This window comes from Hypomesus nipponensis, chromosome 5, assembly GCF_054491055.1.
Source record: "Hypomesus nipponensis isolate SF chromosome 5, ASM5449105v1, whole genome shotgun sequence".
NCBI classification, from domain to species: Eukaryota; Metazoa; Chordata; class Actinopteri; order Osmeriformes; family Osmeridae; genus Hypomesus; species Hypomesus nipponensis.
In genome coordinates, this window is record NC_140365.1 from 14,723,621 (window position 1) to 14,741,389 (window position 17,769).

The following is a 17,769-nucleotide window of genomic DNA, read 5'->3' on the forward strand; positions in this document are numbered from 1 at the left end:
ATTGACATAGTAATGGACAGACTGGTGAAGAGCAGAGTGGTTGACCCAGCAGGAGTAACGCTCAGGCTGATAGGGTTCTGCAGAAAGAGGCAGGTAAGAGTGGAGGGTAAAGGACCCGTGTGGGTTGACCTCTGTCTTCCTGTCTGAAAGTGTGATGTTTAGGGGCTGATTCTCCCACAGCCACGCCTGCTCTATTGCCTCTGGGTAAAAGCCCTGAAAGGAGCAGAGCAAACTGGAGTGTCCACTAGTGTCTCCTGCTATGGATAACGAGACCACATGAGGTGCTGGTCACAAAGCAAACATGTACAAAGCAAAGAAAATCAGACATTGTACCTCATACCATTGACGGATACATGTATCAGATATGTAAAGCTTGAACACATAGCTCTCCCAAATGTCCATTAAAAACAATTACCTATCACCAGTAGATTTATTTTGTTTTCTGAGATTATTTATTTATTATATAATATTATTTTAACAAGCCAACCAGAAAACTGCTACTCATCATAAAAGGCACTTGCATCTCCACCATGACAAACTGCACAGAGCAGACAAGATACTTCCTTTTAGGGGCCTTCAGGGTGCAGAAAATGACACCAATGTACCTTTCCTTTACACTTCAAGGCCTTGTGTGTCTGCCTTTGTGGTTGCAGTTTCCTTCATTGAGACATGAAAGTGAGTGGAGTGTGGGTCTCTTGTCCATGGTACGCTTATCATAGCAGTTCCACATTTCTAGAATTAAATCCTTCATGATAATCTGTCATTTGTGATTTAAGATTTATATTTGAATGCCACCAATCTCTATGTCAAAACTATTTAGAGCTATCAGAAAAGCACAGGCAAGGTATGTCAAACACTTATCATCATAAACAATAATAAGACTCTTAAAATGAATGCCATGGGCCCCCATGCTTGTGTCAGAGGAAATTACGGTGCCGCAGGAAGGAGGCTATCCAGATCAGGTTTGTCTGTGCTGGAAAATGGCACCAATCTAAATTCCCCACATCAGGTTTGGTGTCTTTAACTTTGTAGCAACAATTTCTTTCAATGAAGCATGCACCTGAGAGGATGCTGGGTCACTTGAAAACTGAACAAAGACCCATCATTTTGTAATGTATATACTCACAAGACAGCGTTAGATTATTTTCATCTATTTACGAAGGCATACACATGATTTACAAACAAATTATATCTAAATATATAAAAACAGAGGTTATCTTGAAACAAACAGTCACACATGGAAAAGTGAGATAACCTCATCATATTAATGTTGGAGACAGTAACAGATCACATTGCGGTATGACCTTACATACTTTGTTTTTATTCATATTGTTACCACAACCAAAAACATGGCATGACTCCAGAAGAAAAACACAACAACCTCACCTGACCTGTGACTTGACCACAATAACAAAATTAGTAAGGATGTAGAGTCACATTCTTTAGTTCTCATAAATACTTTGATCCACGCTTTCCAGTTTGGTGGACTGTCTGAAGTGGGTAAACGTGCTGAAACTGAAATTCTCGTACACCTGGTTGTTGTATGAGATGGAATCACCCTTGGTGCATTTCTGATTACCTGAAAATCACCAAAAGAAGTCAATCCATCAGTTTTTCCAACAGATTTACACTACATTTCATCTGAGAAATCATTACTGAGTTAGTAGTGTGGACTAAATAATTAATCTGTGCACAAAGCAACCAAAAAACTGGTTACAAATGAAAGGAAAAGTAAACTGAAAATGTCTTCGTACAATGTTTCACCACCACAACCTGCCAGAACAGCTTCTACAAGTTTAGTCATCTGCGACATGATTTCAAGTCGCCTGCAAAGACGTACCAGAATTATAATAATGTGTTCACTGTACTTCTTTTTATATTTATTGTTGATAATTAGGATAGTAAACAAAACTCACAAATGACAGATTTTTTTTCCAGTGCCTGTAATGCAGCTGGTAATGACAGTTTTTCACTGGTTTCTTAGATCACAATTGAAATTCTCTGTAACCTCTGAAGCAGGGGCGGTTTTAGGCAGGGGCAGATCGGGCAGCCGCCCGGGGTGGCATTTTTTCATGTCACGTGGGGGGTGCACAAGCATATAAAAAAAAGAAATCTGCGCGGGGGGGGGGGGGGGGTAGGGGGTGCAAGTGATAGACTTGCCCTGGGCGAAGAACCGCCACTGCTCTGAAGTACTTGTTCAACCTCCACATGTATTCTAGTAAAATTGCCAATGTGGTAGCCTACATTCATGCAAATGATTATGTAGCCTTCATTTGTCTGCTGTTATGTTAAGTTGATCAACATGCATTATATTGGTTCTCTGTTAAATTGTTTTACCACTGCAAACATCTAAACATTTAGTCCATAACAGAAGTCATTAGATGTACAATGGTTGAGCTAGTTGTCATAATTGTAGGCCTAATTCACCAAACAGTGCTTGTACATTTGCCTTGTACTTGCAGATTTGACATTAGTAAACACATAATACATTCATGTAACAAAAATCACTGATCTTTACTGAAAGTATATCCACTTTATATGGTTGTTCTGTTCGCCAGCCAGCCCCTTTGAAAGCAGATGATTATCGGTTGTAAAAGCGAATTTGCTTATAAAGAACAAATCTGAATTTCCCTTACTATGCTTAATTTAATTTAATTGCGAATGCCTTTGCGAAGGCCTTTGTTAATCGCATTAGTTTACTACACTCTGTTGGATTATGAAATGGACACCTGCGAAATATTAACTTTGCAGAGTGCCCGGTTCTTGAGTCGATAGGGAAACACAAGGTCAGGGCAAAAACTGAAACCAGGGGGGCACGGCTGTGGCCGTGACTTGTTCGGTTCTTTTGTTCATTAGTTCAGTAGTGTGTATAGTTTATAATAATTATAGTTATTATTGATCATATACTGCAGTATTTTTATGGAGTCTTTCAAGGGGCCCCCTGGCAGCTGGGAGCCCCAGGCGGTTACCTACTTTGTCTAATGGGTAAATCCGCCCTTGAGAAGTATTCTCACTAGCAATAGACTCGTCCTGTGACAGAACCGACATTGAACAGCTGTCTGTTGTTTGTTGGAATCTTTGTTTGCTGACAGCAGCTGTTTGCACTGAATATGCTCCAGGGGCCTGTTCCATAAAGGCCGCTCAAAAAGTTAAACTTTAAGTCCTAAACCAGACTTGAATAAGTTTAATTTGTCAAGCGGGGCTAAAGCGGTTCCATAAAGACCAATTTCAGCTCACGCAGTCCTACTAATTCAAGTCAGATTTAAGTAGTCAAGCTAATTGCGCGTGCACCCTATTCTTAAGCAGCCCGAGAGGTAAAACATGAGTCGTAGAATCCACCTTGGCAAAAGCAATGCACACGGCCATGTGACATCTTCCAGAAAGAACGTTCCCTTTAAATCGTGTACTATGACAGCTTCCATATCCACCGCTTCATCAAATAAAATGACACGCCATGATTAACGTTGTGAACGATAGGCTACATAGGAGGACCTTTTAAGACCTTTACTTAGTTGATTAAAAAACACCCTCTAAACTAGTCTAAATTGGCTTTTTGACATTGTTTAAAGGGGCAATTGACTGCAAAACCGATTTTACCTTGTCATAGTTGAATAACGAAAGTTCGGTGGGTAAAATGAACATATCGTGAATATCAAAGTCCATTGACACCTCTTTCCTATTCAAATCTCAAAAAGAAAAAATTTGGCTGTAAAACGCTAGCTTTTCAACAAAGCTACCGGTCCTACGTAGGACCGGTGATCGCCCTCTTATTGGCTCTGGTCTGTATCTTTGTCACGCCCCAGAATTTACATCCAGACCAGCCCGAGGTAGCGTCTATCTCCGATACTAGTTTAGCTGCGCGCTGCTCTGTGTAAGCTACCTTTAAGGAATTACAAAGAAGAACGTTTTGAATTATAACAAGGATATTGAAAATGGACCACGGTCGTAAATGCTGTGTTCCAGGCTGTAGCCTACAGGGAAGGCTAACACTCACAGTCTTCCCAAGGAGCCAAACATTCAACAGGCATGGCTGCTGTTGTCTTATGAGAAGATCCCGGCGAAGTTCGACACTCAATCATTCATTTGCTCTGAACATTTCACCCAAGACAGTTTTGACAGCCTTGGACAATTGCAAGCAGGATTTGCTAGGAAGCTGAACCTGGAAAGAGGTGCTGTTCCGACCGTATGCTCATTGCAACCGCCTATAAGGACAGTATGATGTTGTGCTAACAGTTATTAGCAATACTAACGTTTCCTGTATAATATAGCATACCAGGTAGAATGCTAAATAAGTTTCTACACACATCAAATGACTCTAACTAGACTAGCTGTAGTCGGCATTAGAAGGGAAGCTTCCAAAAAATAGCCAGAAAACGAACAGCAGTCTGGCTTATTGCTAACGCCTGTCTAGATAATCTATTTGAAAGAACAGGAGAAAGGCAGGTGCTTGATACAGGATACGGTAGCATTGCTAGTAACTGTTACTAGTAACACCTAGACTGTAGGCATGTAAACAAGTTTAGCTTGCTAATGCTCTTGCATAGGTAGAATGTGTGATCATTTAGCCTAGTTTATTGGCAATGGGGCTAACGTTGATTCATGTTCCTGACTGTGTTTCATTCAAATAAATAACCTTTGTAATGTAAATCTACAATTCAAGATGCATGTTTGTCCAGATCTTGGTCATGTTATTTTTCAGCAAGTTATTTAGAGCTAGCTAGCTAACTGAAGCCGAGTAGAATCAGGATATGGTTTGGTTGCTAAGCTGTAGCCTGACGTTCTACCCACCCAAGTCAATCCAGTTTGCTTCAACAACAGAAGTGGAAACAAGTAATGTTATCATTTCAAATGATATATAGTCAATCTGTTGAAAACAGTGTTGTGTAGACACAATAGATTTATTTGCACGTTTTTATTTCAAGTCTCCAACTTCGGTGTTTCAGCGAGTACTGCTGTTCGCCGTGTTGCGTTTTTGCTCCCCAGCTTCACTTGTTGAAAACCAACCAATCAGCGCGCAGCTTATCTAAATATTAATGAGCATACCATAAAAGGAGAAAAGTTAGTGTTTTTTCCCAGGAACATTTCAAAGGATCTGTCAGTGGGCATAGAACAGCACCCGGGCCATTTTCAACCCAACCAATGTTACATACCCTATTTGGAGACCTTAAGGAACAGTGTGAAATACCCCCAAAAAACAGTCAATTGCCCCTTTAAAATAAATAGCCTACTATTAATCAATACATCCAGCAGCCAAACTTTTTAACATGGTTTTTGTGTCGGGGAAATGGAGGGCGGATTTAGGTTTGTTTTGCAATTGTAGGGTACGATTAACAATTATATTGCCATGATAATTATACTTGGATAATTTAGATTGAGAAATAGGCCTATGCCTGATGCCTAAACATTTGAAATCACAAACTAACATCCATACATTAACGGCTATGGTGTGTAGCCTATCAAAGCATTGTTCATCATTGTTTAATGCATTAGGCTAAATGTTGTAGGCTAACTAAGTTGATTTCTATCAATGTTGAACATATTGAATTGATGAGAATAAGAAAATGAGAATATACGTGGTAAAACATCATTTTCCCGTTGGGTCAGTGTTACAGGAACGTCTGGTTAAGCACCAAGTCACGCTAAGCCCGACAGTTAGTCTGACCCTGACCAGACTAGTTTCGCAGCCTAACGGTGCGTTCACACTGCAGCGACGCAATGCGAGCGACAACATGTTTTCCATTCATTTTCTATGGAGCCAGGCGAATCGCTTGCGTGGTGCATTGTGGGTAGCGACGCGACAGAGTTGAGATTTTCTCAACTTTATGCAAATGAGGAGCGATTTTCGCTAGCGATGGCCAATCGGAGTGTTTTCTTGTTTCTCTTAACGTGGCAACCATGGTAAACATTTCTAGGTTTCAAGGTGGAGGAGAAACTAATCGTTTGTGTGGCTGCTTACCCAGTCCTGTACGGTACAGAGATGTTAATTTAAAAAAAACAAAGCATGGCGCAAGGTTGCCAAAGTTGTTAGTGCTTGTACTTTCTAATTCAGTTTAGTGACATTACGTAACTTTGTTCTGTAGTAACTAGCTAGCCCGGCTGGAACTCCCTATCATATCGACAGATTAGCAGAGACTGAGTAATGTAATAAAACGTTTTTACACATGTGAACGTGTATGTCTATTAAACAGTTTTGTATTTTGTATACAAGTTGTATTTTGATCGATGTTGCGAGTAGCACTACGTAAACCCAAGTCTGCACACTTGGCCATTACAACTACAACAGTGACTTTAGAGAACTACATTCTACATGAATCTGTTTGAAACGCCCCCGAGCGTGGTGAACTTTGGGAAGGCGAGCGATGGCAAGCGATTTGCGTCGCTGCAGTGTGAACGCACCGTAAGTTGCCATAGTAACCGATTTTGAACTACGTTGAGCTAGCTTTATGGAACCGAATGAACTAGAAATGAGTCCGACTAACAGACATTAGTCTGGCTTATTCGGTAAACTCGCTTTATGGAACAGGCCTCTGGTGCATTTCATAATTAAATAGTCGGTTTTGGACACATTTTGTTTCAAGAGTAAATTGTTCTCTTGTGTGACTCCTAACACCACTACTAATAATTATTAACTACTTACTAACCGATAGTGAGGTCATGCCGGAAAATATCAAACTGAGGCTGGAACGTATCGACCGAGAGATAGCGAGGTCGATACGGCAAAGCCGATACGGCAAACCCTGTATTATCATTGTTTTGACCATGGAAAGAAGAGGTCCAAGTGGTGTGGGCCGATATTTACTTTGGACTGACCTACAACCAAAGTTGAGGATCTGCGTCCCTGGCTAAAGGTGCTGAAAAAAAAAACTCTTGTCTGCTTGTATCACTAAAGTGTGTAATAAGAGATAAACTAGCTATATTTTAGTAAACTAGCTATATTTTAGTATATTTTAGTGTTCTCAATTTAGATACAAGATTATAACCAAATGTATGCATGGCTGTCCTGCTGCAATGCAAATCTAAATGTAATGTAAAGCTTTTGAAACAATGCAGCAATCAAATTGAGATGCGTCTTTCTAATTGCCAAAAGATTGGCGGAAAGATTACTAGTGCACAACATCGTGTACGTTTTAACACGTTGCATAAAGCTTGTATCAAAGACGCTCGATGAAAGTTGTTACTATTTATTATTACAATTTGTCACTCATACATTTGCAGTTTATGGCTAATAGCAGAGACCTGATGTAAAAACTAGAGCCTAAAGTAGATAAACAAGAAAATTCTCAAGCGAAATCTCAAATACATGTACGGACTGTAAAATTAATCACACAAATGGATTCTAGGGGACCTAAGCTTTCAAACAAAGTATACCAAATGCGAATGGCCTGCAGTGAAATCCTTAGAACATCTTATGTTTGTGGCTAATGTAATGCCTGCTTATCGCAGCACAGCAGAGCACAGGGCAGCAATCTGACCGGCAAACGAATTATATAAACACTTAAAAGTCGGTTTCAAGCCATCCAGTGAAAGGGTGTATTGCTGACTTGTTGTAGCACACGAACATAGCACATCTTGCACAAATCCACCTAATTATTTATTATTTTAGCAGCGGGACTTCTCGGCAGATCTCCATTGAATTGAATGCTATCCCCGGTAAAGCGGTAGTGCAAATACAACGGAAGAGCAAAAATATGAAAAAAAGTGGGCGGGGCGGAATAAGGTGAATACCACCAGAGCTTGTTTAAGGAGAGCCTTGCCACTCCCTATTAAGCCCCATTGTACTGAATTTGGCTGCAGTTCCACCAGAGTTCCACTGGGAGTGATCGCGAGCAAGTGCATGTTGAATGGGAGTCTATGGAGCTAAACGGCTAAATTTGTCTCTTTTGCCTCATTGTCGTTAAGAAATCTCAGATTTGATTGTAGTTTTTGCATGTTCAACATGGATTATAGGTCGAAAGTTGAATGAACGTGTACTTATGTCCTTTTGATTTCTTACAGGGTGAGTCGTTGTTGCCCATAACACGCTAGCATTCTGCTAATGAATGCTGATTGGTTAGTGCAGGACTGATACGATCAGCGCTCCCGCTTGATGGCATCCGAAGCGGAATCAGAATGTCAGAGCATTAGCAACATTAACAACAACATTAGCAAGCCAAAACTCTTTCTAGTGTGTGTATTGACAGGGAGAGCCTAACCTGTCAGCTGTGTTGTCGATGACCTGAGAGAAAAAAGCAACACGTTAGCAATGATGCCTGGATACGATAGAGACGTTCTAGCACGCAAGTTGGAGCTTGGATTATGAGTGAAAAATACCACCCAAATTTTTTTTCCAACCATTGGATTTTGTTGAGAAACCAATTTCGAGTCGAACTGCCATTTCGGATTTTTGATTTAGGTTGTGAAAGTCTTTGTAATTTGAGCGAGTGCGGGTTGCCCGTGAGACCGCCTAGTCTTTAGGCGGAAGCTATGCTAGAAAGCGTCTCATAGTAGTATTTTTGCTATTTTATAGTTCAATTTTACACAAAAAAACGGAAAGAGGGAAACGTTATGATGATATGACAATTGTGAAGAAAACCAGGTGGTGAGATTTTAATGTAGGTTGCTGTAAAAACTTTGATTTGTTTGCTACGTGAGAGCCCCGACAGCCTCCATGGACGATTGCGGCAGCTGTTGTCGATCAGCGTCTGATGAGTATTTTCTTAATTTCGTACCAGGGTCAATTCTACATCAAAAGGGAGAGCAGTGTTTTCAAGATATGGCGAATGCGAAGACAGCCAGCGGGTCAAAATATTTTTGGGATTTGTGAAAAACTTTGAATTTGAGTGAGACCGCGTCTTGTTTTGGCGTTAGCCTCAGAGTCATAAGTTGTGTCTACTACCGCGCACTTGTGCACTTTGAGGACTTCGAGCACTGACTTTCAGTGCTTAGGGCGCTTACACTCTCAAAAACAGCAGAATTCAGTGCACTGAAAGTACCTGGATGGCGCACTGCAAACGGTACAAAAAAAACGGTGTACAACAATGGACACTACTCGCCCTAAACGGATGCCATCTTGGCTAAGTAGCGGAAGAAGAGGAGCACTTTCGGCAGATTTTTCCACTTGGGGTGGAGAAGCGCGTTCATTTTGACAGGTTTCGCGGCTGTCGCGAGCAGATTTGCGCCCGTCACTTCCGCCAAGTGGTTAACGTAAGTTAACAATGCCCTTTTCATACCAATCATACTTAAACAACGATTTCCTATTGATTACCCTATTTTTCCATAAGGCGCAAATCTTTTAAGCTCGACATTTTTAGGCTCAAATTTTTATAGGCTCGAAATCTTTTTGCGTAATTTTTTTGAGAGGGCTCGAATTTGAGTAACCTGAATTTCCCAGCCTTGAATTTTTGGGTCTGATTTTTTTACATTGAAATATATATTCATATGTGAATTCGGTGTTGTTTAAATTGCAATATTAAGTATTCAATGCCTTTTAAATTCAACACATGTCACTGATTTGCTTCCATGCAAATGTCAGCGCACCCTCTACTGACATCCTGATATGTGGACCAGAGTGACTGTCAAGCTCGTGGGAGCAACTTCTGGGTCACAACACAAAAACCTATGGAAAATTGAGAAAGAAGATTTCCACACACTATTTTAATTCCCGATTTCCAAGTTTGAGCACATCAAAGAAAATCAGATAATGGGTCGCTTTCCTTTTTTTGTTTTCCTACTTCTAAATGGTAGTCTTGGTTCTCATTTCAAAACAAAAATCCGTTGGCCGCAAAATACACGGACCGTGAGAAATGGTTGAAATGCGTGTGTCTCATGGCGAAACCGTGAGAGTTGGCAGCTCTTTATTATGCCAAAAGAAAAGTTCTCATTTCCGGCGCTTTCAAACAATCAGTGAAGTGTGGCTAGCAACAGCAGCTAGCTTGCATCTAGAAAACTGCTTTTGAATTAGCCATGTCCCCCTAAATTAATATCAAACTTATTTACGTTTTAGGGGACTTATTTTCAGTTTGCAGATGGTACTGTTTGAATCGCAATTCCATCGGAAATACAGCCAGTGACAACGTTGTTACAGTAGCTTGTTTCAAAGGGGGTTTGGTTGTTTCAAAGGGTGTTCTTAATGAAATATGCAATATGAGTAGGTTAAATGCTTGAAAATATCACTAGAAGGTAAAACGAACCCACCTGCAACCGACGCAAGCAAGCACACCCTACCATTTCCCCAGAAATTGTACCCTCTCTAGTTTAGAAATGTATTAAATCTTAGTCGAGTTTGTACCGTAAGGTGGTGTTGACTTAGGGGAGAGCGGGGGCGAAAGTACAATAACTCAGAAAAACTTAATTTTAAAAGACAATGTTTTAGACATAGATATATTTTTACTTGGGTCCATAACTTTTAAGTGTGGTCTATCAATACCAGGTGGTATTTTGTATAAATGTCGAACAACTTCAGTATAATTTCATTTTGAACACAAGTTGCACATTGTTACTTTTGACCCCATCAGTTGGGACAAAAATAACACAGGGGTGGGTCAAAAATAACACAACGATACAAGCTAGATTTTTTGTGTTACTCTGGTTTTTATTAAATATACCCGACTAAGACCTTGTTAATAAGTAACTGCAAAACATATTTTGTCCATTTGTTTTTGTAAAAACACAATGAATTTCAGTTTCATCAAATATTTATTTTCATTTTTTACTGAATCAGACCTCTGTCTGTCTTTCTGACCCTCACTCTTGGCATATTCTGTTGATATAATATGACGTAAACATATTTTAATAAATGCTTTCCACAAACAGAAAATCACCACATACTATTGCATAAGCAGTGGGACAGGAACTCCTGACATTTAAACCAGATTTACTTTTATACTGAAAAACTCTGACAAAGCAACCTTCAGAATGTGTTACAGCACTAAATAACCAGTAGATTGATCTGTGACTGTAACACATGAAACGGGAAACACAATTTGTAAATATAGCTGCAAGCAGCGATGCGGGTTCTTCTGCAAAATGGCAAAATATTATAAACATGTACACCGTTTAGTGTCGAGACGTGGACAACAAGAGAGCAAAACAACGTCATGTTTGGCCAACAACAATAGGCTGAAAGGGGATTTGAACTCTAAGCACAAGGTAACAAGTCAGTGTCTCTAGCCTCTCTGCTACACACCAACTGCTGAGATTTTATAATTAGTAAGGGCTGAGTATTAACTTTATATAGGATATTAAACTCTTTTCTCGTTGATCTCTTTCCAGACTCTCAGTCAATGCACAACTAACAATAGTCATGTGGGCAACTGGGCAAGGGCAGCGCTCATATTTAGCTACTTCCGAGAACAGCCTGTGACGGGAAAGTAGCCGACTCTCTGGTCCGAATAAACTACACAACATACACAATCAGGGTGACCAACAAGATTATATTAACTAACCAACAATAACATTACAAACATCTAACTGAACGAACACAACAACTGAAATCCCTCGCACGGCTTTTGTAACCAAACTATTTTCCACAAGTCTTTGCGTTTTTTGACATGCCACACTGCATGCTGGGTACCCCAGGGTGCTGACGCTGATTATCTAGCTGTGTTCTGACTGCGTGATATGAGTATTCGTTTTTGGTCAGCTTTGGGACAAAGGTTAAGAAACGGTTGACATTTCAAGGTGAAATTGCACATGGTATTTCAGAAGGATGTCTGCCTGTTTAACTAAACAAATAATCAAAATAATGACAGGCCAAAAGACTGTGCCTGAATATGAACCTGTGACCTTGCACTTTGAGGGTCACCGTTTCAACCCATTGAGCTACCCTCAAGTATGACAATATGTGGTCAGTTACTGTACAAAAAAAGGAAGCTGTTTCTCCTGTAGCACAGATTGTTTGATTCGGCCCGTTTAAACAGCTGTAATTCAATTATCTTTTGACATATCAAGGTGAAATTGTGCATGGTACTTCAGAATGATGTCATCCTGTTTAACTAAACATATATTCAAATTTAAGATGGGCTAAACGACTATACTATACTTTGCACGTCGCAAAGTATAGTATAGTTGTCCCAGCCCAGTGAGCTATTCTAAGTGTTGAAAATTATCACGTTCAGTTATTGCATGAAAAAGTAAGCTGTTTCTCCTGTGGTAAGCGTTGTTAGATTCAGCCAAAGTTGAAACTGCTTGTACATTTCCTATGAAAATGGGACAACGGAATGACTGGGTTGCTGCTGTAAAGAATAACATACTTATAGTTTTTTTAAAAGGTTTTGGAGTGCCATAACTTGTCATTGAAGGGAATTTCAAATCATGCCTAGCATCAGTGGGGATGTCTCCTGGCTTAGGTTACTGAAATGAATTTGTGCAACAGACAAGGGATCCACCTGAACAATCAATTTTCTTCATTAGAGATAACCATTAGTGTTATCTCTACCATGCGTAGACTACTATGTTTATTTTAACCATGTAAAGTGACTTTGAGTATCTTGAAAAGCTAAATAAATAAATGTATTATTATTATTATTACAAGTAGCTAGCTACTGTGGCGAACCTGGCTTGTTTTGCAGTGGTTCACACGGTCTCGCTAAACAGATGATTGGAGTGTTGTGATGGGCTCAAATAAACACGCATTGCTATGTTGTACAACTGGAGGATTGATGGGAAGACTAGAAACCGTTTTGTCAGAATAAAAAATTAAAAACTATGCCTCTGACTGGTTTTTGACCTACAACAAGTGCTGTCAGTTTAACGCGTTATTAACGGCGTTAACGCAAACCCAAATTAACGGCGTCAATTATTTTATCGCGCGATTAACGCTCTTTTTGGCCTAGCAAACTTTGTAGTTTTTTTCACATGCTGTTGCAACAACTACCGACGTTAGAAAAACTACAACACCAAACCGGATCTAGCTAGACCGGAAACAAAACAACAGGCACGCCAAACACTCGTTTGGCTTGCGAGCTGGCTAAAGAGTAGTAGCAGAGCCCGTTTACGGATATTAGACATTCTCTGGTAGTAGGCTAACGTTACGTTTTGAGTGGATGACGAGCGCGAGATGCCGAAATGGATGCCAATAAGATTCTGAATGGAAAATTTGCTTTTAAAAAGTTGCCAAATGGTTCTATTGACAAGACCAGTGATCTGTGTGTTTTGTCGTTGTAAACTGAGCTATCATCGCAGCACGTCCAGTCTGAAATACCACTTGATGGCCAAGCACACAGCTGATGCGAATTCTCTGTCCCCTCGTCAAAGCCAGGCGATTGCAATGTTGTTTTCAATAAAAAAAATATTTGCACAAAGTAATCCGAACCACTTTTCTATGTTGATAAGAGCATTAAAATTTGAAAAAAGATTGGGACAAAAAGAATTCAGGGACATTTAGAATAGATAAAAATGTGCGATTAATTGTGATTAATCGCGAGTTAACTATGACATTAATGCGATTAATCGCGATTAAATATTTTAATCGTTTGACAGCACTACCTACAACCCTTTGCTTACCAGCACAACATCTCAGCCGATTGAGCCATTCCCAGGCATGGAATACACAAAGTTCAATAACTGGATAATTAAAAAAGTAGTGCGGTCAGTTTAACACGTTATTAACGGCATTAACGCAAACCCAAATTAACGGTGTCAATTTTTTTTTACGCGCGATTAACTCTCTTTTTGGCCTAGCAAACTTTGTCGTTTTTTTCACATGCTGTTGCAACAACTACTGACTTTAGAAAAACTATAACACCACACCAGATCTAGCTAGACCGGAAAAAAAACAACAGGCACGCCACACACACTTGTTTGGCTTGCGAGCCGGCTAAAGAGTAGTAGCAGAGCCCGTTTACGGATATTAGACATTCTCTGGTAGTAGGCTAACGTTACGTTTTGAGTGGATGGCGAGCGCGAGACGCCGAAATGGATGCCATAAGATTCTGAATGGAAAGTTTACTTTTAAAAAGTTGCCAAATGGTTCCATTGACAAGACCAAAGTGATCTGTGTGTTTTGTCGTTGTAAACTGAGCTATCATCGCAGCACGTCCAGTCTGAAATACCACTTGATGGCCAAGCACACAGCTGATGCGAATTCTCTGCCGCCTCGTCAAAGCCAGGCGATTGCAATGTTGTTTTCAATAAAAAAAATATTTGCACGAAGCAATCCAAAACACTTTTCCATGTTGATATGAGCATTCAAATTTGAAAAAAGAATGGGACAAAAAGAAATCAAGGGCCATTTAGTATAGATACAAATGTGTGATTAATTGTGATTAATCGCGAGTTAACTATGACATTAATGCGATTAATCGCGATTAAATATTTTAATCGTGTGACAGCACAAAAAAAAGCTGTTTCTCCAATGGCGAGCATTGTCAGATTTGGTCCAAGGTCAAACAGCTGTAATTCAGTCATATTTTGACATATCAAGGAAACTTTGCATGGTACTTCAGAGGCTTGTCACCTTAAAGCGTATTAGGTTTGAACCATCCTTCAAAAATACATTTGATTCAGTGACACAAACATATTGAGGCAATGTGTACATTTACATAAATACACCCCTTTCAGCCATTTTGTACTTGATTCAATTGCCTTAAATAACTTTTTTAAATATGTCAATGATACATATCTGTTCAAAATTTCAAGTCAATTAGACCTTTGGTTCAAGAGAAGAGGAATTTTGAAGGTTTTCCAAAATTATCACTGTACAGGAAAATTCATCATGGCAGACCTTATGGGTCCTTGAGGCTTTTTTGTTCCTTATGAAAAATGAGGCATGCACACCAAGTTTCAGAAGAATTGGAGCAATGGGGTGGAAATGCCATCACTTTGAAAATTTGACTTTTGGGCGTGGCCTGTGGCGCCCCCTAGGGTCTGATGTGGCCCATATTTGGTGTGGGGGTACCCACTTGGATGTAGAATCAATGTGCCAAATTAGAAAATGTATGACTGGGGACTTTGAGATATTGGGGCGCAAGGAGAAGAAAAATAATAAGAATACCAACAATAACAATAGGTTTCCCTAATTAGCAAAAAAGGACCTCCTCAGTAATTTACTTTGCGCACTCGAAAAGTGATTTCCGCACCTGACCGCGGCAAACAATGAAGACATCACGTGAAATTTGGCAGTTCCATCAATGGTTGCATGCTGAAGGTACTGTCATAACTTGGAAAGCAAATGAAGTCAGGGCTCTGAGAAAATTGCTTTGTTACTTTCGTCCCGTGTTAATTTCGCCCCCGCTGTCCCCTACTTAAGATAGGCCTTCTGTACGAGGGAAAATGGTGAGGGAGAAATGCTGGTAGGTATTTTTTACGGTGGCCCTGGAGTGCCAAACACACCTACTAATACGAGTACATCCCCCAAATGAAAACACCCCCCCGAATATGAGTAAACTCCCCCCAAATAGGATGACCTGCTCACCTCCCCCCAAATACAAAGACACGCTCCCCCAAATGGGAAACAACATTATATTAACTCAAAATGGAAAGGGTAGGTACAACACAGCCACTATTTACATTTTAGAACATAACATTTAAAACAGGAACCTAGATCAATTTAGAGGTAGGTGGCAAGATTCTACAAATAGAGGAGGTATTGAAAGTAATTTCTTGCAATTATTTAGCATCTATTTAGCTATAAATAGACAACCTCTTATGGCTTTTAAAATACCAATACATGATTGAGTATGGTACATTAACTTGTGACAAAATAATAAAAAACTAAATGTGACACAGGCAATAGTCTAGATGTAGTATATTTGGACAGTTTCAATACTTACACATTTAGAAAAGAACGCTGTCAGACCTGAGCCAAAACCTTACAGTAACCCGCTAAAAGGAATGAATATCTCAGAGTTGGTACTTAGCTACCTAACTTTCCAACTGGCCATAATGTACTGATTACTGTGCTTCGCTGTATTAGGAAATTTGTCTTCGGCCAAAGTTTGGCATGCGTTTAACCTCACTGCAGTCATAGCTTCCTTCCTTTCAACCTTTTTCTTTTTTTTAGATATAATAAGCAATCAAGCAGCATGAGGTACAGCAGAATGCCTCTTAAGGGGACACTTACATTTGTAAACACAGATGCAGATGGCTGCTATGGCCACAAGCCCACCCAAGATGCTCACAGTGAAAATGATTGTGTTGTTCATTTGGGTTCCTTTGGGGGGAAAAAAACAGAATGTCACATACAAACTATGCAGTTCAATGTGAGCTACGTTGATAGTTGACTTTACCCCCCCCCCATTCATGCATCAATGTTTATTTTATACAGATATACAGGAATGTCTTGGCAGCATACTATGTATGCCTGCATGTTGTGCATATAACACCACTGGATGTTTTGCTTCCCTATGGGTTAAAATACTTATATTGTCCTTTTTTGTCTTCTGTTAAAATACTTCCACTGTTGGCTACCATCAATGATTCCACTGTTGGCTACCATCAATGATCACCCACCTATATCACTGTGGGGGAGGGTGATACTCTTACTCAGTACACTGTTAATGGAGATGTTGACTTTGCAGATGAAGCGGTCTCCCTCTCTCCACTCTGCTTTGCACAGGAGAACGGAGCTGCTAAGTGTGGAACTGTGATTGACTGACAAAGGTTCCAGTGACCCCTGACCCTCTCTGGACCAGGTGAAGTTGACATCTTGGGTGTGGAGGCCCTCCAGAGTGCAAAGAAGCAGTATACAAGACGAATTTTGGTTGTGCATCGTCAGGACGAGATCTGGAAGAATTGTTACAGAGCAAGATCATGAACGCAGTGCTGGCATTCAGAAGAGGTCTTCTTAACTAGACCAAGCTTATGTATCTGTCCCTGTTTTATAGTGAGAGAAGAGTAAAATGTTTTTCATTGATACCTTCAACTTGAAGATCCACAATGTGAAATTCATCAGAGAATGGTGGTGGTATAACTCTTGTTATTGAGCAGTTGTATTGACCAGAATCTGAAACCTTAGGGTCTGTAATATAAAACTTGCCAGGATGTCTTAGTATGTCAAACCGTGATGGACAAAATCCTTTTGTAGTGATGTTGTCTTGCACTTCATAAACGCAGAATAAGGTCCCATTTGTTCTCCATTGAAATTTCACATAGTCTTTAAATGCAAAGGATGAGGGGCAGGGTATGTAGACAGGATGGCCTTGCATGGCTTTGATAACGGCATCTGATGGGAAACGAAACAAACACAATCCATTTGAATGTTGCTTTGGATAAAAGCATCGGCCAAATTACTAAATTAAAAAATTATAATTACTATGAGAAGGCCAACAAGAGTGATAATGGGTTGAATTGGTGTCCAATATGCCAGAAATACTATTGATCATGCCATCATTGGACATATTTGTAAAGAAACAATATACTTTGACTTTACCAATGAGTAAAGCTATATATGCTCATTGTATTAAAGCTACAACCATATACGGTAGAAAAACCTACTAAATACAATTAAATACAATTTCAATCTAAATACAAATCTACAGCATGTCTCACCTGTAAATGATGTAGTGAATCTGAGTATAAGAAGTAAAGGAATTATATACAGCATACTGAATTCACACTCAACCAAAAGGACACAGAGCTGTATGTCAGTCAAACGCTTTCTGTGTACGTGTCAGCCCACGCATGCAGACACACACACACACACGTCTCTTCTTCCTGTTTAAGGGAGGCTTGAAGACAAACGCCTACAGGGTCTTACTACTCCATTAAGTGACAAAACCCCAGAATCTCCCTTCCTGAAACAGTAATAGCAATCTTCTGTAGGAATCATCTGTATCTTTGCATTGTGAATTT

At 39.9% G+C, this 17,769-nt stretch overlaps 1 protein-coding gene across 2 annotated transcripts; it reads right to left on the minus strand.

Annotated features, from left to right (window-relative positions):
- Positions 1–1,300: 1,300 nt before the first annotated feature.
- On the minus strand, positions 1,301–17,549 carry LOC146288810 (uncharacterized). Of its 2 annotated transcripts, none has more exons than XM_084698671.1 (5): positions 17,467–17,549; positions 16,835–17,140; positions 16,462–16,701; positions 16,040–16,129; positions 1,301–1,579 (listed from the first exon to the last, which is right to left on the minus strand). In XM_084698671.1, the coding sequence occupies exons 1-5, from the start codon at positions 17,519–17,521 to the stop codon at positions 1,443–1,445; spliced, it is 828 nt and encodes a 275-aa protein (XP_084554797.1). In that variant the 5' UTR covers positions 17,522–17,549; the 3' UTR covers positions 1,301–1,442. The 2 variants fall into 2 exon arrangements, with proteins under 2 accessions (XP_084554797.1, XP_084554798.1); XM_084698672.1 differs by having other exon boundaries at positions 16,429–16,701.
- Positions 17,550–17,769: the final 220 nt, after the last annotated feature.

Bases quoted from the DNA above. Each gene is read 5' to 3' on its own strand.
- LOC146288810 (XM_084698672.1), bottom strand. From the start codon at position 17,521: ATGCTGTATATAATTCCTTTACTTCTTATACTCAGATTCACTACATCA. The intron at 16,702-16,834 runs GTATCAATGAAA...CAATTCTTCCAG, and splicing joins TGTGGATCTTCAAGTTGAAG to ATCTCGTCCTGACGATGCAC. The intron at 16,130-16,428 runs GTGGGTGATCAT...TTCCCCCCAAAG, and splicing joins CCTCCCCCACAGTGATATAG to GAACCCAAATGAACAACACA.